Here is a 23099-nt window from a genome sequence, read left to right as displayed (position 1 = left end):
CTATGTGAGGATGGGCAGGGGATCCTCCGTGATGTTTTTTTGCAGTAGAGGGTTACAATGCTAGTAACTGCATGTCGCAGGCAATAAAAGCTCATTCGCTACCACTCATTTTCCTTGAATACAAACCTCTTAATCAGTACTTATTAAAACACGTAATTTTTTTTTTAAACTATCCTAGATGAAAGTTAGAGATTTTGAATGCTTCTTCACACATTGTCACATGCATAGTCTGGAATAAACCTGTAATAAACACTGAGCTTATTACATGATTCTTATGTAATTCCTTCTTAGTGAAAGTGATGCTTTTTCTGCCATCTCCCTTTTTACAACCATCCCCAGTGTTCCCTAAAACTTAAAGGATGTGTTGAATATTATAATCATGTTTTATTGTGCTGATTGGTAGTGCTAAACAGCTGTCAAAACCAGACTATATTTTGTGCTTTAGTGCGGCTCTCCTGTATATATCCTTCCCGTATATACATGTGTACAGAGGAGGCTTCCCACAGTTACAGCGTGGTCCTCTGTACCACCCAGTAAAACATGGAAGCGCGCCAGACTGTAAGAAGGCTGGCTGTTGATTTGGCTCCCTGTAAAATATCGCAAACCTAATACAATCGCGTGAACTCGGTGAACTTCTCTCGTGCACTGCTGTAAGCGCGCGCGTACACTGAGGCAGTAGGAGCGCGTGCCGTCAGTCCCAGGGGACGATGAATTTGCGGAGGTAGACTGCGTTTTACTCACTCTCCCTTCAAGTGGGTTTGAGGTTTTCGTACCATTTTTTAAGTGCAAGTAGGAGGTGATGTTAAGCTCCTGGCGCGCACACAGATGTGTTTCTAAAAGCATACACTGCGGTAGAATGAGCGACTCATTTACGACCTTCTACTATGACGGAAACTTAAATTCAGCTGAATGACTTTATGGATTAGCGCGTGCTGGGGAGGACTGGCTATGTAACTGACACGGGGATTAATCAAGCTCGTCCAAACCGCATCCATCCATCTGGAAGGAACGTTAGTCTCTGCAGACTCCGTTCTTCTACATTCATCCGTTACTATGTAAGACAATGGTACCAGTTCCTCTGCAAAAACACGCGCGGTTGCTTAGTTTCTGATGCTTGGCTGTGAAACAATCTGTCGATCAGCACCAAAACCCGGTTTTCTCCATTTCATATGGGCGAAGACGAGGAGTGCTCCAGCGCCCCTTCACGCCGCGGAGGAAATGCAGAGTATGGAAAGAGCGGAGCAGCTCTGGACCCAGAAAGAGAAAAGAGGTATGCGGAGCTGTTCGAGCAACTGGACTTGAATAAAGATGGCAGGGTTGACATCAATGAACTGAAGACCGGACTGGCAACTCGTGGTTTACAACTCCGAGAGGCTGAGAAGGTGAGCAGGTGTTTTTAATGCGGCACAGGCTGAGGCAGACGCACGCGCACGCTGTACGTGAACTAGTTTATAGTGTTTGTAAAAAAATGTAAACTTATCTTAAGGGTAAAGAGTGTGGAAATGGTTTCTTCTATATTTTAGGTTTTTATTTAATCAAGTTTATCTTTGTGTGTTTGTGATGCAAGGGCGTAGATTTGGCATGGACGGAAGGGACATGTCCCCACCAATATTCAGCGATTATTGAATTGTCCCCACCAATAATTTGATCTATTCGAGTAAAGAAAATCAAACCCGATAGATAGAAAAAAAACCCCGATCTGTCAACGTCTCATTCACCCAGCGGTGCAGAAAGAGTTAAATTACGTCCTCTACTGGAGTCCTACCTCATGTGACAAATATGGCCAATGTGATTGGCTGTGCCTTTCAGGGAGCTCTGTTTAGTTTTAGCAGCGGCAAGCCTGCGCTGCGAGGAGGAGAGGAGGATGGCAGCAAAAAGGAAGAACCTGGATATAAGTATTTTTCAAAGAAACCTGCAAGTCACTTAAAGCCAAATTAACTCATAATATGTGTCCGTCATAATAACGTTACAGGCTATGCTATCCCACATCAGTCTAAAATTGTATGTAACCACGAATAACGTGTTTTGGAAACTAACTGCACAACAGGCAGCACTATTAGTTATCTCAGTCTCCCAGAGTAGCATTTCTAATTTTGATTGAAACTGTCAGAGAAAACGGCAGCTTTGAGCAAGCCAGGATATTAGTTTACAGAGGCTGTTAAAATTATATGTCTAACATTAAAATGTTGGTGACACAATAATTTCATCCTAATGGTACTGACATATTCATAGGGTTAATTTTTGAGACAAAATGTCATGAGGTAGTCTTGTAGTGCCACCTTGTAGTGCAGTTTGCACAAATTGTTTTAAAAATGCACTCACCCTACAAACATTACTAATGAGTCAAGATCTGCACAAATTGACAGAAACACTGAAGCAGCTACACATTTTATTCTTATTGTCATGTATGTCCTATTTGTCAGGTGACAGAAGAACCAACACAAAGCTCGGAGAGTAATGGTGATACAAGATCACAGGTGAAATTGGATGATGACTTGTTGGTTCATTACTGTATTTGAAGCACATGTGTGACTGCATGTATTTGGAATGTCTCACTGTTATTTATCAGGTGACAGAGGCAGCTCTGCCATGCTGTAGCTCGGACAGAGGTGAAGAGGTGAGGTCACAGGTGACTGACTGATGATTTGGTGCTGTAGATTAAATAGTATTTATTATCATGACAATTGTTAGGATGCTGATGTAAATTGTTTCATTAGTGTATATTTGACAAAGAATCTGAATTGACATGTCTCACTTTTCATATGGCACGAATCAATGTGTTATTTTATCAGGTGGCAATATGTCCTAGTGCAGTCAGAGGGGAAGAGCCAGGGCCAAAGGTGAGGCACATCAAGCACAGAATAATAATTGTAATCTGAGGATAAAACGCATGTACTGAGGCTGAAAGAAGCTTCAGTGCTCTCAGAAGACTATAATAATAATGATAATGGATTGGATTTATGTAGCGCTTTTCAAGGCACCCAAAGCGCTTTACAATACCACTATTCATTCACTCTCACATTCATACACTGGTGGAGGCAAGCTACAGTTGTAGCCACAGCTGCCCTGGGGTAGACTGACAGAAGCGAGGCTGCCATATCGCGCCATTGGCCCCTCTGGCCAACACCAGTAGGCAAGTAGGGTAAAGTGTCTTGCCCAAGGACACAACGACCAGGACAGAGAGCCCAGGGATCGAACCGGCGACCTTCCGGTCACAGATGCGATTTCCAACCCCCTGAGCCACGGTTGACTAAAAAGATGGCTAAGGTTAACAGTGACTCAAATGAGATTAAACAATGCTGCTGTATGTCCACCAGGAGAGACTGGACAGTATAGATGTAAAACAAATATGCCAGCAGTTTATCTCAGTTAACGAGAGGAGAAGGCATGTGTTTGGCTCCTTCACATAGTGGACATTGAGTTGTTGTGTGGGACACCAGTAGTCCATGTCTGTTGCTGTAACAGTAGTTCATGTTTAGAATAGAAAATCCCAGCTCACTGACTTGATCGGGGCAATTGTGTGCCTAAACTGTTGCATAATTTTGCTAAGAGATCTTTTACTTTGTGGTAATCTTAGATGAGTAGTTTTATGGACAAAAACCACCAGGTCATTCAGTGTTCCCTTAGGGCCAAAATATAACAGATGTTGGTGTACTATAACTGAAGTAATGATGTTAAGTCCTTAAAGTCATATTCTTTTATTGTCATGACTGTATTTGAAACTATTTTTATTTTTGTATGATACCTGATTTATATGGATTATGGCTGAAGTAAACTAAAGCCTAAAATACTTAGTCATTTGTTTAATAGTAATTTAACATTATATAATTCACATATAAAACTATGAATTGTGATTTTAAATGGTTTAAAAGCACGTAGAATAGCATATGTAGGCAAGTATATTTCTCCTCTTTCTATTAAGAAGCAAAAACAAAAAGGAAAAAAAAAGAAACAGGGCAGAGTTCAGTGGTTGAATCATCCGTCCCCACCAATGCCAAAACCAAATCTACGCCCTTGTTGTGATGTCTTACTGAGGACACTCGACGTCAACGTGGTATGTCCTCCAGTTATGTCTCTGAACAGAAGAATGAATAGAAGAAAAGAACTAACTTTTGAAATCCTGATCGTGGAGTACTTAAAGAAAAATAATATAAGGAATTGAGCTACTTTATGCCGGGGAGTCTAACAGCTGCATCCCCATTTTAAACCAATGTCAGAAATGGCAACAGTCTGTTGAAATAAATCAACTTTGTCACACATTTAGCAATAAGTCCAAGTTTAATGACATTGCTCAGTTTTTCTTGGACTCAGTAAATGAACTTTTTCTTCATTAGCCATTCAAATAATACAGGGGATGCTATACGCTTTATATATGGACTTCTGAAGATCCACAAGATGCATGTGGGTTATACCCATGAAAACCTTGCCAATCTTCTCTGCCAGTGACAAAAACGTATTCTGCTACTGACTCTTGTTGGGTGCTGTTTATTGAGTTGGATAATTGAAGACATATTGGCAAATAAAGAATTTGTTAATTTAATAAGCAAGGGCCTCGGTATCATATGGAAGAACTATACAGCCTGGCAACTCCCCCTCATGCTGGTCACCAGCTTGGTCACACACTGCTGTGGGATGGCATTCCACTCTTCAACCAGCTTTTTTGCAAGTCAGCCTGTGTGATTGTGTTAGTCATTCTGGCTTGAGCAACATGTCCAAGCTGATCCCACAAATGTTCAATGTGGTTGAGATCAGGACTGCAGGTAAGCGATAGCATCCTCTCCAAATTCTGGTGGTAGTGTCCAATAAACTCCACTCTGTGGGGGTGAGCACTGTCAAAGTTCAGTCCCAGACTGTTGAGATATGGGATTGCCATAGAGATGGCCTCCAATGATGATAAATCTTGTTTTTACAGTGAGGGAGATGCCGCTGAACACAATCACACTGTCTCCAGCAAAAGCTGTTACCAATGAACATAGCATTCTCTGCATCTTCTCCACACTGTGATCCAACTGCCATAGGCAGAATCTGGACTCACATAAGGTTCCTCCACATTTTCAGCTTCCAGTGAACATGTTGTCAAAGCAAGAGTCAATAGCAGACTAAGGTGTTTAGTATTGGCAGAGAAGATTTGGTAAGTTTTTCATGGACTCATCCCACATACTCAACTCTGCTATTCAACCCACAGATATATTTTCCTTACAAATGTGGCACCATTTAAAGGGAAATAACAGGCTTTCCAGTATAAGATTTATTGCCAATTAATGTTACAGCAAGAAACAATTGAGCATGCACACATTTTCTTACTCTTTAAGAAAGTTTAGTTTTGTTTGCCTCAAGACATAGCTCAGGTACTGAAGCTGGGCTTTACTTACCTTACTTACTGTACCTCTGTACTCTGCACTGTAGACCGCCAGTGAGTCCAGCTGTTTTACTGAACCTTTACCTTCTGACTGTGAATACTTTAACGTGCCGAGGATGACGGCGTGGTGGTGGAGTGGCGGCTCCACGTGAACATATTTCCCCGGTGCTTACCTCTTGTCACTGGCTCTCTGTTCACTTCTGGATTGGTTGATTGATTTTAAAATTTTATTGTTGACTTACAAACCCTGGAATGGACAGGATCCTGGGTATTTGTCTAACCTCTTGCAGCCTTATGCACCCTCTAGATCTCTTAAATAAAATTATCTTTTTAACACAACATGAAAATTATTTGGTACTAATGTTATAAGTTACAAGTTATTTGGTACGAGCTATTTTGTACTTCTGTACAGCACTTTGGTCAATGTTTCTGTTGTAGTAAAATGTGCTATATAACTACAAAATAACTTGAACTTAAACGTGGGAGACGTTAAGTTAAGTTCAGTGTAATTTTAAAAATTATTTAGATATTTACATTACAGATCGTAAAGGTAAAATATATTTTTGTCATGGTCCCTGGGTCTTGGACACAGGGTTTTGATCTTTTTCCTGGATCGTGATGTATTTTTGGGGTTTTGAGACATGATTTATGTTCAATTGTTATATTTAGTCCTTGAGTGTCGTATTATTTCTTAGTAGACTTGTAGTCAAGACCGCCTAATCCGAGACCAAGACAAGACCAAGACCAGAGGGTATCGAGACCAAGACAAGACCAAGACCAGAGGGTATCGAGACCAAGACAAGACCAAGACCAAGACCAAGTTGAGACGAGACCAAGACCGAGACCGAGTCGAGACGAGACCAAGACCAAGACCGAGACAAAAAAAGTCTTTAAACTGCAGCCAGATGCTATTCTATATACATATTCAGGACACCTTAAACTAGTTTTTTAATTAAGCAGCAAGGCAGAACAAAGTCGGGCCTGTATCAAGACACAGGGACTAAACCCCAATTCAACCAGACCCAAAACTGATCTGGAATTAAAACCGGACTACAACAGTAACCAAGACAGAACCAGAATCAGAACTAGATGATAGTAGCACTAAAAATCATCATAGACCTGCACTACACTTATTTTTTAATTCTACCAAAGTACAATATTTAGATTGAGAAAAGTTTATATAATTATTTAGCCTCGTTGTGCAAACAAGCCTGCATAACTTAATAAATATAGAATTTGAAAAGTAACAAATGGTATCTAAAAAGAAACACTAGGTACTAGATACATGTTCTGATGAGTTTTGGCAAACAACCATTTGACTAACATGTGTGTCTCACCTGCTCTTGTTCCATCTCTGTTCTGTCGTCATTCTCTCTCTCCCTCTCTGCTCCTCTCTCTCCCTCTTTGTGCTGACAATCAAGCCAAACACCAACATCATCAAATATACAGTTGAAACCAGATATTTATGTACTCTTCAGATAAAAACACAAACACTTTTTTAATTGTAACATCAACTCACATGGACTCTACTAACCTATCAGAAGCTTCTTTAGCTCAGAATGGAATCGTCTGGAGTTTTCTTATTAATTAACAATAAACTTAGTGTATATGTACTCCTAAATTAAGTGATTAAAATAGACAGCTCCCTCTTTTTATTCTGACATTTAACTAATTCAAAAGATATTTCAACATTTATTTATCTAAAACAAAAGTTTACTCTAAATTGATGTTTAACAGTAAAAAAAAGTTTTTATGTTTTCTCCATAAAGTGTATGTAAATATCTGGTTTCAACTGTGAATATACTGCTGTGTATTGAAATTCCTCTTGTTTTGCATAGATATACTGAACAACATCCAAAGCATAATATATAAAATAACATCTGAGTTTTTTCTTTGAAAGAAGCTCCTTATGTCCATTGTTGTGTTCATCAGTACACAACTGAAACCGATTTAGAGAGTTTGTTTATACGGAGCCCCCCAGGGTACATGGGAGAAAAAAAAATTAGGGAGGAAAAAAAAAATTAAGACGGACTTTTGCGAGATCTCGCAAAAGTATTGCGAGCGCTCGCAAAAGTATTGCGAGATCTCGCAAAAGTTTTAGCCGCATTCTTCGGAGGCCGCCAGCTCGAAGCCGACCGGGAGGTCGAGGCACGATGTGCCGGGAAAGCGGTGTTCCTCCCGGCTGTAGTAGGTCTCGACTTCCCGTTAGCTTCGAGCTAGTGGCCGCCAGCTCGAAGCCGACCGGGAGGTCGAGGCACGATGTGCCGGGAAAGCGGTGTTCCTCCCGGCTGTAGTAGGTCTCGACCTCCCGTTAGCTTCGAGCTAGTGGGTGTCAGATCTCCAAAAACGTCGGAACACTTTTGCAAATATGTGATGTCTTGTAAACCGAGCAGGTATCTGACGTTTACACAACTACATTCACGCCTCAAAATATCTTAAAAGTGTATTTTGTGACCCAGAAAGAGTAATATTACAACTAAGTAGCTGCCGCCATTGTTGGAGTTTTGCGAGATCTCGCAATACTTTTGCGAGCGCTCGCAATACTTATTGCGAGATCTCGCAAAAGTCCGTCTTAATTTTTTTTTCTCCCTAATTTGTTTTTTTTCCTCCCTAATTTTTTTTTTTTCCTCCGTAATTTTTTTTTCCTCCCATGTCCCCTGGGTACGGTGGCCCTGAGAGGCCAAACGGACTGCAACTTCAGAAAACACTTGCAAAAAGAAAAATGCTGCAAAAAGGAAAACGCTGCAAAAAGAAAGATGCTGCACTGCAACTTCAAGAAAAACACTGCACTTCAAAAAGAAAAATGCTACAAAAAGAAAGACGCTGCACTGCAACTTCAAGAAAAACACTGCACTTCAAAAAGAAAAATGCTACAAAAAGAAAGACGCTGCACTGCAACTTCAAGAAAAACGCTGCACTGCAAAAAGAAAAACGCTGCAAAAAGAAAAGCGCTGCAAAAGCACACAAAGCACAACGGAAATAGGAAAAAAGACAACGGAAATGTTCCTGGGGAGACAATAACCCGACGGACCAGTTGCACGGTACCCCGCATGCGCAAATCTTACGTCACTTCCTCTCTTTGCCAACATTGCGACATTCAATATATTTGAATGACACGGTTAGCACCCATTTAGCTCCTAGCATTTCTCAGCCTTTTTGACTACCGGGACATTTAAACAATGGATAATCCGTAACCGCAACAAAGTTTTTCTTTTCTCCTCAACAGAGAGCGTTCCCCTATTGAACAACAGCACCGTCAAATAAGAAGAATGGTGCCTAATGACAGAGTTAATAATACAGACTTTATAATATGTCACGTGAAGGTTCATCAGCCGGATGAAGTGTTTACTGGCAATTGACAGTGATAGCGGACATCATCATCACTATTCCAACAATCCTCTCCACACAGACAAGCATAAACACACTCGATTATCACTAAATCAAATGTAACACACGTTTGTGATGACGCTAATTCAGTTTACAATAGGGTTCACTAGCTCAGTCAGCAGGTGGCGGTATCCTCGTACACTGGGGAGTAAACTGCCATTAAACGAACAGAAGAAGAAGAAAACCCCTGCGCATGCGGGTGACCGATCGGGTTTCCGGTACGGATCGGGTAGTGACAGACAGCTTGTTTTGGTAAAAAAAAAAAAAAAAAAAAAAAAGACAGCTTGTTTTGGTTCGTGCAACTGGTCCGTCGGGTTATTGTCTCCCCAGGAACATTTCCGTTGTCTTTTTTCCTATTTCCGTTGTGCTTTGTGTGCTTTTGCAGCGCTTTTCTTTTTGCAGCGTTTTTCTTTTTGCAGTGCAGCGTCTTTCTTGAAGTTGCAGTGCAGCGTCTTTCTTTTTGCAGCGTCTTTCTTTTTGCAGCGTTTTTCTTTTTGCAGTGCAGCGTTTTTCTTTTTGCAGTGCAGCGTTTTTCTTGAAGTTGCAGTGCAGCGTCTTTCTTTTTGCAGCGTTTTTCTTTTTGCAGCATTTTTCTTTTTGCAAGTGTTTTCTGAAGTTGCAGTCCGTTTGGCCTCTCAGGGCCACCGTACCTGGGGGGCTCCGTATGTTTAGCCGTGGAGGGTAACAACTGAAAATATGAAATGTAAGCTAAGACTAAAAAATCAGCATTGCTTTCGGCTTTTTATTTATCCATTTGTTGATTCACTCGAAGAGCAAGTAACGCAACCAAGTGATCAGTTTGATATCAATCTTTTGTGATACACCGTCATATTTACATTATTAGTTCAGTACGAATGATTTGCTTTGGTACCTGGTCAAACTTAAGCTCTCCTCTGTCTGCAGCAAATTCTCCCCCCTCGCTCACATGGGTGCTGCGCTCAGTCGCCTAGTGCCTGAGCTCGGATCATACCAAAATTAGGGGGAATTTACGACGGTGCGCTCTGTGCTTCGTGTGTTGTTTTTGGGCTTAAGCCCAGTAAGCCACCCCCCCCCCCCCCCCCACTCCGCTGATGGTTGACTCCAAATCTCCCGAACATTATGTCGATTTGAGAACGCAAGACCGAAACAGCGAGACCAAGACCGAGACCAAGACAAAAGTCCGTCGAGACCAAGACCGAGACCAAGACAAAAGTCCGTCGAGACCAAGACGAGACCAAGACCACGTAAAAGTGGTCTCGAGACCAAGACCGGTCTCGAGACATCCAACTCTATTTCTCAGTGCTCCTGAGTTAGTTTTCTTTGCTTCTTGTCACCTCAAAGCGCTTTATATTTTAAAGTAAAGACCAAAAGTACAAAGAAAAGAAAGAAAATCCCAACAATTATATGACCTACTATGAGCTTTGATGACAGTGGGAAGGAAAAACTCCCTTTTAACAGGAGGAAGCCTTCAGCAGAATCAGGCTCAGGGAGGTGGGGCCATCTGCCGCGACCAGTTGGTGGTGAAGGATAAAGACACACTGTGAAAGACAGCCAGAAATTTATGATAACTAATAATTAAATGCAGAGAGGTGTCTAAACATACTGAGTGAGAAAAGTGACTGAAGAAGAAATACTCAGTGCATCATGGAAATCGCGCAGCAGCCTTTAACTGTTGCAGCATAACTAAGGGAGGATTCAGGGTCACCTGATCCAGCCGTAACTCAGCAAAAAGGAAAGTTTGAAGCCTAATCTTAAAAGTAGAGATAGTGTCTGTCTCCTGAATCCAAACTGGAAGCTGGTTCCACAGAAGAGGGGCCTGAAAACTGAAGGCTCTGCCTCCCATTCTACTTTTAAATACTCTAGGAACAACAAGTAAGCCTGCAGTGTGAGAGCGAAGTGCTCTAATAGGTGATATGGTACTATAAGGTCATTAAGATAAGATGGGACCTTGTATGTGAGGAGCAGCATTTTAAATTTGCTTGTAGGAAAGTTTTCAGGAAACACTGTGAAATGTTCAGTTTCTAGGCCATATGTCAGAGCAAGATCTAGAGTGTGAGAAAAGTAGTGGGTGGGTTCTTCTACATTTTGAAAGAAGTTAACTGAGTCTAATAATAAATAATAACAATGCCCTGTTAAGTATTTTTAAATGGTAAATGGACTGATTCTTATATAGCGCTTTTCTACTCTCCCGGAGTACTCAAAGCGCTGTATACAACATGCCTCACTCACCCATTCACACCCACTTATACAAGCACTTCTAAACTCAAGTGCAACTAATAAACATTCATGCACATTCACACTCCGATGAACGCATCTGAGGGCAATTTGGGGTTAATATCTTGCCCAAGGATATTTGGCATGCAGACTTGGGGAGCCAGGAATCAAACCACCAACCTTCCAATCAGTAGCTGATCTGCTGTACCACCTGAGCCGCAGCCACCATTTTTAGCATCTACATTGACGTTAAAATCACCCACAATACTTATTTTATTTGTGTTGAGCACTAAATTTGATAAGAGTGAGAAATCATACAGAAACCTTGAGTAAGGCATGGTGGACAATAGATATCAACAAATAAAACTATTTTTGAGTTTTCTTGGGTGGACAAGGCTAAGCATCAGGCTTTCAAATGAATTGAAACTCCCTGGGTCTGTGGTTGATTAAAAAGCTGGGGTGCAAAGCTTTCTACCATATCCTCCCTTTGCCTGTGGTTTATAGATTCTGACATTTAGTATAATTCGGGGGTGCTGATTCATTTAAACTAACATAATCATCATGCTGTAACCAGGTTTCTGTAAGATTTATTAATCAATTATTAATTGATGTGCTAACAGGCACTTAGAAAAGAGAGATTTAAGGTTTAATAATCTAGATTTTACTGTTTTACTTGTTGCAGTTGAGAATAATATGTTGTTCTTTCTTTGTCTTTTTTTGTGTTTAAATCATTTTTGCTGATTCAGTCCAGTAGTGAAATTTGCTAGTTACCAGCACTAATGTCAGGGCAGTACACTGATTAGTGTGTATTTCCTAGATAGCTAGTTAGCTAGCACTTTTACTGTACCATGCTGCTGAGTGACTGCTGTTTGTCAAACACATTTCATTGCAATATTGACCCTGTGCTAACTTGCATATGACAAATAAAACTGAAAACTGAAACTGAAACTTTTACGGTTAGCTACGTTAGCTAAAATGGTCATTCACTCTGATTCTTGCTGCTGCTCCTAATGAGGAATTTCTGTGTGTGTATTGATTTTGTTAATGTACTGAACAAAGTTTTGAAATAAACTCACCGTGGCTCCCTGTGCTCTGTGGTTGTGAATCCAGCATGGTAGACAGGACAATGGAAATGGACTGGCTGACTTCAACTCTCTTCTCCTCACTATTTACACTCCCTGATCCCACCGTTTGCCCCATGTCATTTACATTGTGAACACATCCTAATTTGAGCCTTTTTTTGGCTTTAATTCCCTGTTTACTCTGTGCTTTCTCTCTTTCTCTGGACTTACAGATAGTCCTTGAGAGCGACACCAACCATGATGGTCTGCTGGATTTCCAGGAGTTCTCTCAGTACCTCCAGACTCACGAGAAAAGACTCTGGCTCATGTTCCACAGACTGGACCGCAACAATGACGGTGTGTGCATGCTTAACACACAGTAAATACACCAGTTCTGTCAGTTACCCCGCCCATAAATATCATCTTTACAGGCCCCAATTTCCAATGCTGTTTGTACTCTCTGATGTGTTTGGTAGGGCAAATTGATGTGGGGGAGATCCAGCACTCACTACAAAAGCTTGGAGTGGAGGTTACCATGGAACAGGCCTCCAAAATACTGCAGAGGTACCATGTCTGAAATGGAAATTTGATTTTGTTTGTATTTCTTTACACAGTGATCTATTACAGTCAAGTCTTCTCTATAGTTTACTTCATAAATCCCTCCATAAACTGCAGTTGGTTCAAAATACAGCTGCTCGTATTATTTCCAGAACTAGATCCACTGAACATATAACACCTGTTAAACAGCTCCATTGGCTCCCAGTTCACCTCCGTGTCAATTTCAAGATCCTGCTTCTCACTTTCAAAGCGCTTCATAACTTTGCTCCTCCATATCTATCCGAGCTTCTCCATACATACTTACCCCTTCGTACACTCCGCTCTTCTTCAGCTTCCCTTCTGTCAGTTCCACCTGCTCAGATTTTACACCATGTGCCATTGTAGCTGACTTGGTTGAGCAGGTGATCCATATGCCAAAAGTCTACAGGTGCCTGGGTTTGATTCTATCTCCCTTGTGCTCGCCCTACTTTCCAGTATAAAAAAGGTTAAAACTACATAAATGATTTAAACTCAACTGGCTAAGTCGGAGGATTAGCTTTGAGGCACTAAAGGATTAAGGGAGTTTATTTACAAAGCCAAAGATTTTGTGGCAGTGGCATTTGTGAAGGCCGCATCTTAAACAATCAGTAGCAGTTAGTGATAGAACTGAACTTTCAGGTGAGTTTCCAACTGGAAGAAGGGCCCAGGGACAAGGCTGGCATACAGCTGGTTAGCACGTGATGGGATTTAGGACACAAGAAGTGCACGTAATAGTAAGGATTTAGAAAAGCAGCTACTTGACTGCTGTAATCAGAGGATGATGAAGTGTTAATATCAAAATATTACTAACAGTGAAAAAGAAGTGCACAATAAAAGAAAATAATATTAATGGACTTGGGTTGCAAGACAGGACTGTCCCCTGTGGTGCCCTAGTATTACTAACCACCACATCAAACAGTGGTACAAATTAAGGGCTCTCTGACAGATAGTCAGCAATCCAGGAGACAATAGAAGTGGTGAGGCCCATCCTGAGCAGCTTATTATTTAGCAGAAGTGGGTGGATGGTATTAAAGGCACTGGAAAAAAAAAACATGGTTCTAAAATGCCACCAGTACCATCCTGTTAAGAGTGAGCATGCTGAAAGAGGTAGATAATCACCTCCACAAGAGGGTGGTACGCAAACTGAAAGGGGTCAGGGGATGTTTCACCTGCAAGATATGATGGGCAAGAACCACTCTCTAGCACCTTCATGACATGTGACATCAAGGCATCTGGTCTGAAGTCATTAAGGCCAGAAGGAATGGCTTTCTTCGGTACCAGTACTAAACATAACGTCTTCCATAGTATAATGTCTTCACCTTTTACAGCAACAAACTTAGGTTGAAGAGATACTGCAGGGGGCAGATGGTTGGGCATCACAGGATTTCAGGACCCTGGAATTGATGCAGCCAAGGGCCTGGAGCTTTAATTTAAACCCCTTTTCCATTAGTACCTACTCGGATTGACTTGCCACGGTTCGCCACAGTTTTCAGGGTTTTCCATTAGGTGATACTGTAATAATACCTGGTACCAGATACTAAAATAGTATGTGCTCAGAAGGGGTTCTAAAGCAATCTGAAGAGGTACTAAAATGCATGGCGCCAATTGGCCGGTCAGTGGCATCACTCAATGAGTTACGAGAGCGTCTTATTCACCAAAATCAAAACTGCTATTTTTTAAACCCGGCATCAAGGGAGATGGCATAAAGGGGGCAAATACTCTTTCACAGCACTGCATGCTTGCCCGTATGGTGCTTTTGCCCATGGCCATTTGGGACCCTTGTGCTCCTGAATACATCTGTTATACAAATGTCAGAAGATGTGATGTCACTTTGTCATCCAGTTAATGAGGGCGAGAAACAGTGAGCATTAACCGGCCCTAACCTTCTCTCTTTCTCCCAGTATGGACAGAGATGGGACTATGACTATTGACTGGAATGAATGGCGTGATCACTTCCTGTTCAACCCTTTGCACAACATGGAGGAAATTGTCCACCACTGGAAGCACTCCCATGTAGGAGTGTTTTTTTTTGTTTGTTTTGTTTTTCACTTTTAAATGTTATAAATGATTATAAATGATTAATAAATGTTAACATCCTGACAGTATTTATATTTTCATGCTAATGGGTTATTAGGATGAAAATATTTGGTAGTATTTGGCAAAACATAATCAAGTTGAACTGTGAACTACACTGTTTTCATTCATACCTCATATAGATGTAGATTATGTAACAGTTAGCATGTGTTGGCAAGATGCAGTGGCGAAGAACGAGCAAACACAAACACAGTTTCTATCTTTCTAATGTTGTTTTAGATGTTTGACATCGGGGAACACCTGACAGTGCCTGATGAGTTTTCAGAGCGGGAGCGGCAATCAGGTTTGGTATGGAGGCAGCTGGTTGCTGGAGCCATGGCAGGGGCAGTGTCCCGGACAGGAACTGCTCCACTGGACCGTCTCAAGGTCTTCCTGCAAGTGGGTATTCACACTGTCCTGCCACTGATACACACATTTAGTTTACTATATAATGACCTGAAAAGAGCCAGAGACATTAGTCGACTTAATGCTCTGTGTAATTTCCAGTGATTGTTGTTATTGCTACACCCAGTCCTTAACGGACACATATTGTGAAACTCCACCTCTGTGAAGAGGTTTTTTTCCAAAGTATGAGTTTTGAACATTTGAAGCCTTCTTATAGCCTCTTCAGCAACAAGATTACCTTCCAGCTTTACAGCAATTACTTCCCCGTCTTTGTATGTGCATTCTGAGTAGATGCTTCCATGTGGTTGTTCACACAAAACTAAAACAAAGACAGATGCCAACAGGTAAGAAGGAAGAAAAACATTAATAAACATTGAGAAAAAACCACTAGATGATCCATTAGAAGTTCAAAAGACCAAAATACGACGATACAGCGAAGGTGCAAAGGAGTGTTCTTTGGACAGGCTGATCCATATGAACACCAAGATTGGTCACTTTTGTCATTGGCTGTGTGTGGCAGGCAGGAATGGAGGACCCAAATACAGTCTCTCTGAGGCGAAAAGTGAACTCCAAAACAGCTTTATTGCTGGACACAAGGAAAACTAACTAAACTGAGGAGTACAAAATAACCTAGACAGACAGAACACACAGGAGGACAGAAGAAACAAAGGACTTAAATACACGGGGAACACAGCTGGGGCTAACATCACACAACGAGACAGGACACAAAGCTGAACATAACACGTGAGACGAGGAACCTTCAAAGTAAGTGAAGCAAAACAGAACATGGCCCACATGGAAGTAATGGGAACACAAACTGACATACACACACAGACGAAACCAGAAAATAACAGACGTGAAAACACAAGTGAGACAACGAGACACAAGAACACAGGGAAGGCACCATAAAAAAACTGAGAACTACACATCAGGAATACTAAATATAACTAGGGGAGCTAGAAATACAAAACTAAATAACAGAAACACTAAATCAAAGAACGTAGATGAACAAAACCGTTTTCAGAAGCCACTGGGCAACTGTGGGTGCTTCTGACTTGAACCAGTAAATTTTTATCATTTTTCTTGCAGTCATGAGGAGGAAATTTAGGAGAAAGCGCTGCTCATAGGAGAAACCATCAGGAAAGATATCCAAAAAAAAGATCAGAGTATCCATTGGGAAGTTGACTGACAATATGTTTTGCATAATGTTCTTAACATCCATCCAGCTATGTTGTATGCAAACACAGTCCCAAAAGAGATGCGTCTGATCCCCCAAACCCCACAATTTCTCCAACACTTATCACCAGAGATGGGCAGTAAAAGAATTGAAAAAAGTTGGAAAAAGTAACGCGTTACTGTAATCTGATTACTTTTTTCAAGTAGCGAGTAAAGTAAGGGATTACTATTGCAAAAAAAGTAATTAGATTACTATTACTTTCCTGTAAGCACGCTGCGTTACTGCATTACTAAAGCCGTGATTTTTTTGCGAGAGTGTCTCATGACAATGACGTAAGCGAGTGCAACGTTCGTTGCAACAGCTGTGTGCAGATCAACAATGGATAATATATAGAGTGCGGGAGAGCGTATGACCGTGCAGCGTTTAACGCGTGGAAGTACTGACCTTACTTTGAGTTTGATTCCGTAAAAAGTGACAAAAACATTAGCGTCCACTGTTCACTGCATGGGAAGAAAACTTATTTTTACAGCGAAAAAACCCCCTAAACTTCAGAGCAAGCACCGAGTATGCTGCCACAGGAATGTGAAATTCACAGAGAAACTCACAGATTCTTCCACTGACCGCTGCAGCACACCTGCACCAGGGCAAACCTCCGCCTGCCGCACTCCTGCTAAACAGGTGAAAATAGAGCAACAGGACCGCTGAGTCTTTGATTTTATTTATTTTCTGCTGTGTTTCACTTGCATCTATTTGAAAGACTGAGTGTAAACACAAAAAATATATTTTATTTTATATGCTGGAATGTGCAGAAAATAGGTTTAAATGTTAAACAAATTTCTTCCAGTCAGAGAATGTTGCGTATAATTAAATTTTTGCTTGATGCATAAAGTTAAAAGATTAAAACTAATAAAACAAGTTTTAAAAAGAGACTTTCCATTTGATTACATTTTGTATGATGGATTATGCAGAAAAAGTAGAATTGGGCTGAAAGATCTATTGATTTATTACCTATTAAGGTTGTAAATCATGCTTTTAAAAAGTTACTAAGTAACTAATTACTTTTGGAAAAAGTAATCAGTAAAGTAAAGGGATTACTTTTGGGGTAAAGTAATCAGTAATTAGTTACTGATTACTTTTTTCAAGTAACTTGACCAACACTGCTTATCACTGACACTACTTTTGGAAAGAAAGGTTTTCAGTGGAGTTCTAAAATCTTAATTTAACCTTTCTCCGCCCACCTCTCAAAACTCAGATCTGACAATGATGGAAGGAACTCAACATTTCCATTTACGGGAACAGCTTGAGACATGGTTGAGTCTGACCCTTGGTTGTGTAATCTGCCAGATAAATTTAGATGTAATGCTTTCTAATAATTTGAATGCAGACTGTGGGATCAAAATGGGTAGGTTCTGAAATAGGAATAATAGGCATGGAAGAATATTCATCCTTATACATTCAATCCTCCCCATAAGAGTGAGTGGGAGTAGGTTCCATCTGTCCAAGTCCCTCCTTGAATAACCGATCATAATTGAGCGCAAGTAACTGATTGGTTTTAGGAGTAATAATTATCCCCAAGTATCTGAAACCCTGTTTAGAGTGTCTAAAAGATACAAGATGATCTAGCTGTGTGGGCCAGTTCCCAACAATCATTAATGTTGCGTCTGTGTTTCCACATGCCCCGCTAGTTTAGAGACTTATTCCTCACGAAGAACACAAGACATAACAGAACATCTTCAACCGGTCTTTAACTCGCTAACGAGGGAAGCCTTGGTCAGAACGAGGCGGTGGAGCAATGCTCCTCACCTTTCTCTAGCCCAAATCCTCTGTGAGCAACACAAGGTGGTGAATAACACACCCTTGGTAAATTCAAAAACCCAGAAAAATTGGCTGGCGTGGGTGGTCAGGATCAAAGGAATGGCTTTGATCCTACTGCTTGAACTAAGACTTTACAAATTTAAGAACCAGAATGACAACATTCAACAATTTGACTTAACAATTAACACCTCAGATTTGTTTGTATTTATTTTATAACCTGACACTGTACCATAATCTTTAAGATTGCTCAGAAGGGCTGGGACAGAGGTGACCAGATTCTCTAAAAATAGCAAAATATCATCTGCGAAAAGTGACAGCTTATATTGTGTATTGGTTTCATTTCTAATTCCTTGTATGAGAGGGTTGGATCTGATCAGTTCAGCTAACGGTTCAATACTGAGAGCAGATAAGGACGGCGCTAACATTTCACCCTGTCTAGTGCCATGGCCTAGAGAGAAGAAGTCAGTGGCCATTAACCCTTACCCGAGACTTGGGATTTTTATATAATGTTTGGACCCATGAAATAAAAGTGACATTGATGATGTCTTTTTCAATTACATGTTTCAGCTTATATTATTGAATCTCATAGCACTGCATACACACTTATAAAAGGTGAAGTTTTACTTGATATTTAATATTGCATTGTAATAATGTACTCACTGTTATGGTTCTGGGCATTTTTGGGGGGCACTTCTAAGTTCTGTTGACTACTGGTTATCTGATTTTTTTTCCTTAGTTTGCCCTTGTGTTTTGCAGCTTTGTGCATTTATTCCACTTACTTCTATGCTCCTGATGTTCCCTTAACAAGTTCTTCCTGTTTCATTTTTTAATATCCTATCTAATCTAATGTATGTTGCATTTGGGTTTGTTATCTAGTTTTCCTAATTAGTTGCAGTTCCCTGGTGTTCCCATCTCCCTAATTACCTTGTGTGTGTTTATAGCCCTCGTCTTCTATAGTTTATTATATATTTATCATCCTGTTTATTGTTTCCTGTGTTCACCTTAGTTTCCTAGCTCCCAGTATTTTCCCAGCATTGTTTTATGGATTCTGGTTCTGGTTCAATAAAAGATTTAACCATATCACACCACATTGCTGCTCACTTCTGCCTGTGTGCTTTGCAGAGTGTCATAGCCTCCTGCTCATCCCATTCATCCTGCTATAGATAGGCTTAAGCTGCTGTTGGACAGTTGCTTGTGTTAAGAAACTGAAGACACTTTTAGTCAAAGCCACCAGACTCCACTGGAAAAAATGACAATTTTACCTGTGATGCAAATAACCTGTTGTTGCCTTGATCATTTTTTGGGTGACTGATGTTTTAAGACAGTAATTCTAAAATCGACGGTGTTAAACAGTCACACAGTAACCTTGTGTCCTCCAAGATAAAGTTAGAGTTTGGTTTCATTTTTGTTCCTGTAAGTTGAATCTGGTGGGTTTAAGAGAAATACCTCTCCGTCAATCACAGGGCTCTTCCTGAAAGACAGAGATGCAGACATTCTAATTTGATTTAGAAAAAGAGGACCAAACTAGGGTTTAACATTAATAGTACAAAAAATGATCTGTGTGGTATTTTGGGCTGAAACTTTAAATATACAGTAATTAGTGGAAACACAACGAATATGACTGCACATTTATGCCGACATCATCCTAGTGCAAAGACAAGTGGCAGCAGACAAAAACAACAAGCACGCATGCTACAAACTTTACCCGAGTTATTTAGACAGCCGTTAGCACATGATTCTTCTTATGGGGACCTGATATGTTTAATATGCTGCTGAGAATATAGCCCAGAAGAAGCGTATAGTATAGCTTTTATTTTGGAAAGAGCCATTTCTCTGTAATAAACTCTCTTTTTCAAAGATGAGTGATTCCTCAATCAGATACAGGGCTCGCAAAATCGCTAGCCCGACGTCCCGGGGCTAGCGATTTTTCCAGTCGGGCTACCAAAATCTATCTCTGCCCTGCCCGTCGGCCTATCGTAGGAAGGAAAAATATATGTCAATGCTTTTGCATTCTTTCGGAAATGTAGCTGGGTAATTATGTCATTGGCATCGGTGAGCCACTGTCAATATGTGACATATTGAAATCGCGTTTGAATTTGCGCTTGTTTTTTGCTTTCACTTTGCAATCGCGCGAACTGTGTATAGAGAGCGACAGTACTGATTGGTGAGTGACGATAATTTGCGCACCAATTCCTCTGACATCGTCTTATCAATCGTTAGCTTACTATGCAAACATGACAAGTGAAATCTCCCGCAGCAAGCTTAAACATGTGAGGTTGATCGCGCAGAGAATCGCTGAGCGTTATGTGAGTGCGTGTGTAAAAGCAGCAGGATATATATTTTAGTTCTGCTGAGCCAAATAAGACAGGTCAGGGTGAAGAAGTGACAGCCAAAGAAAAGCTTACCACAAAACGGAAAAGTAATGACAAATCAGACTATAAGGCAAAAAGAAAGTGCAGCTTTATGGTTTCATGGACAAAAGAATTTCTGTGGCTGCAATATGACGAGCTAAATAACCAGGGCTGCACATAAGTGGTCCGCAGGTGGGCATTCGCTGTCAAAATAAAAAATGCGCACAAGATAAGAAGTTGGAACGCGTGTTTGCGTACATAAGATTTTCAGGAGGACAGACATTTGTTTAGAACTCTTAAAGGAAGAGGAAGTAAGCATATCATTGTCATTGTCAGAGTCTGCAATCAAGAGCCTCGTTCATGAACGTAAATACAAAAGGTCCAAACAAGGACTCAAGAACAGGTAGAGCAGAGTAGACTGTTCCAGAAAAGCATCGAAAAGAGCCTTCTCAATTGTGAAAAAGAAAACAATATTTGGACATAAGAAAGATTTCCTTGTGCCAGAATGATGAAAAGAGGAAAAGTATCAAAAAGGCTGTGAACAGCTCTACCATATAATCTATTAAATATGGCAAAGGAAGGTCATTACTGTTTATTGATAGCAAGAAATGCTCTTGATTATTAATGGCTGTTAAGTGAATAGCACACTAACATCCATAGGCTGCACTGATATTCACTAACAGAAATGAAGCAAACCACATGGTGGGTAGTTTGAGTGGGTGGTTGGGCTGTTCACAGCAAAAAAGACACAGAGCCAAGTATGTGGTGAGAGCTGGAAATATTTTAGTCACTTAGGTAACAGTGGGTATTTATCCAGGTTTAAATCTGTCCTTGTTGCCCTCATGTCTTCATGTAAGCATTATTTCACTTTGTGTCCAGTCACAGTGACTACAATCTGCAGATTTGTAGCAGATGCATGAGCTGCTTGATTATGGCAATCACTGTAACCACAATGTGGCAGGGGTGTGGCCCAGGAGGCATCCTTGTCAGATGCCCGAACCACCTCAGCTGGCTCCTTTCGATGTGGAGGAGCAGCGGCTCTACTCTGAGCCCCTCCCGGATGGCTGAGCTTCACACCCTATCTCTAAGGGAGAGGCCAGCCACCCTTCGGAGGAAGCTCATTTCCGCCGCTTGTATCCGCAATCTCGTTCTTTCGGTCACTACCCACAGCTCGTGGCCATTGTTGAGGGTAGGGATGTAGATCGACCGGTAAATTGAGAGCTTCACTTTTACACTCAGCTCCCTCTTCAACTGTCGATCTCTGGCTCCCTTCTCCCATCACTTGCGAACAAGACCCCGAGATACTTGAACTCTTCCACTTGGGGCAGGAACTCATCCCCGACCCGGAGTGGGCACTCCACCCTTTTCCGGCTGAGAACCATGGCCTCAGATTTGGAGGTGCTGATCCTCATTCCCGCTGCTTCACACTCGGCTGCGAACCGTACCAGTGCGAGCTGGAGGCCATCACCCGATGAAGCCAACAGAACCACATGATCCGCAAAGAGCAGAGATGAGATTCTGAGGCCACCGAAGTGAAAGCCCTCCACCACTTGGCTGCGCCTAGAAATCCTGTCCATAAAAATTATGAACAGAATCAGTGACAAAGGGCAGCCCTGGCGGAGTCCATCACCCACCGGGAACGAGTCCGACTTATTGCCGGCAATGCGAACCAAGCTCTTGCAACGGTTGTACAGGGATCGAATGGCCCGTAGCAATGGGCCAGACACCCCATACTCCCGCAGCACCTCCCACGGGACACCCCGAGGGAAACGGTCGAATGCCTTCTCCAAGTCCACAAAACACATGTAGGCTGGTTGGGCAAACTCCCATTCACCCTCGACGAGGACGAAAACCGCATTGTTCCTCCTGTATCTGAGGTTCGGCTAGCGGACAAGCTCTCCTTTCCAGCACCCTGGCATAGACTTTCCTGGGGAGGCTGAGGAGTGTGATCCCCCTATAGTTGGAACACACCCTCCGGTCCCCCTTCTTAAAGATGGGGACCACCACCCCGGTCTGCCAGTCCAGGGGTACTCCCCCTGATGTCCATGCAACATTGTAGAGGCGTGTCAACCAGGACAGCCCTACAACGTCCAGAGCCTTCAGGAACTCGGGGCGGACCTCATCCACACCAGGGGCTCTGCCACCAAGGAGTTGTTTAACTGCCTCAGTGACCTCGCCCCCAGAAATTGGCGGGTCATCCCCGTCATCCCCAGACTCTGCTCCCTCCTCGGAAGATGTGTCAGTGGGATTAAGGAGATCCTCGAAGTATTCCTTCCACCGTCCGACAATTTTCTCAGTCGAAGTCAGCAGCACTCTGCCGGCACTATACACAGTGCAGGTAGAGCACCGCTTTCCCCTCCTGAGATGCCTGACGGTTTGCCAGAATCTCTTCGAGGCAGTCCGAAAGTCTTTTTCCATGGTCTCTCCGAACTCCTCCCACACCTGGGTTTTTGCTTTAGCCACTGCCCGAGCCGCATTCCGCTTGCCCTGTCGATACCTGTCAGCTGCCTCCGAAGTCCCACAGGCTAACCAAGCCTGATAGGACTCCTCCTTCAGCCTGGTGGCTCCCTTCACCTCTGGTGTCCACCATTTGGTTCGGGGATTACCACCACGGCAGGCACCAACCACCTTGCGGCCATAGCTCAATGCAGCAGCTTCGGCAATGGAGATGCTGAACATGGTCCATTCAGACTCAATGTCCC

The 23099-nt window shown here is 41.9% G+C and overlaps 1 protein-coding gene across 1 annotated transcript in view; it reads left to right on the top strand.

Annotated features, from left to right (window-relative positions):
• The first annotated feature begins 438 nt into the window (after positions 1-438).
• Positions 439-23099, top strand: part of slc25a23b (solute carrier family 25 member 23b) — a 40794-nt gene continuing 18133 nt past the window's right edge. Inside the window, exons 1-5 of the mRNA XM_040045930.1 lie at positions 439-1382; positions 12234-12357; positions 12477-12564; positions 14478-14589; positions 14890-15048. Coding sequence (XP_039901864.1) covers positions 1170-1382; positions 12234-12357; positions 12477-12564; positions 14478-14589; positions 14890-15048 — 696 coding nt within the window. The 5' untranslated portion in view covers positions 439-1169. The remainder of the gene's footprint in view (positions 1383-12233; positions 12358-12476; positions 12565-14477; positions 14590-14889; positions 15049-23099) is intronic.

The sequence above is a fragment of the Simochromis diagramma genome, unplaced genomic scaffold (assembly GCF_900408965.1).
Source record: "Simochromis diagramma unplaced genomic scaffold, fSimDia1.1 OVJJ01000150.1, whole genome shotgun sequence".
NCBI lineage: Eukaryota > Metazoa > Chordata > Actinopteri > Cichliformes > Cichlidae > Simochromis > Simochromis diagramma.
The sequence above is the reverse complement of the archived record's forward strand: the minus strand, read 5'-3'. Positions and strand labels throughout refer to the sequence as shown.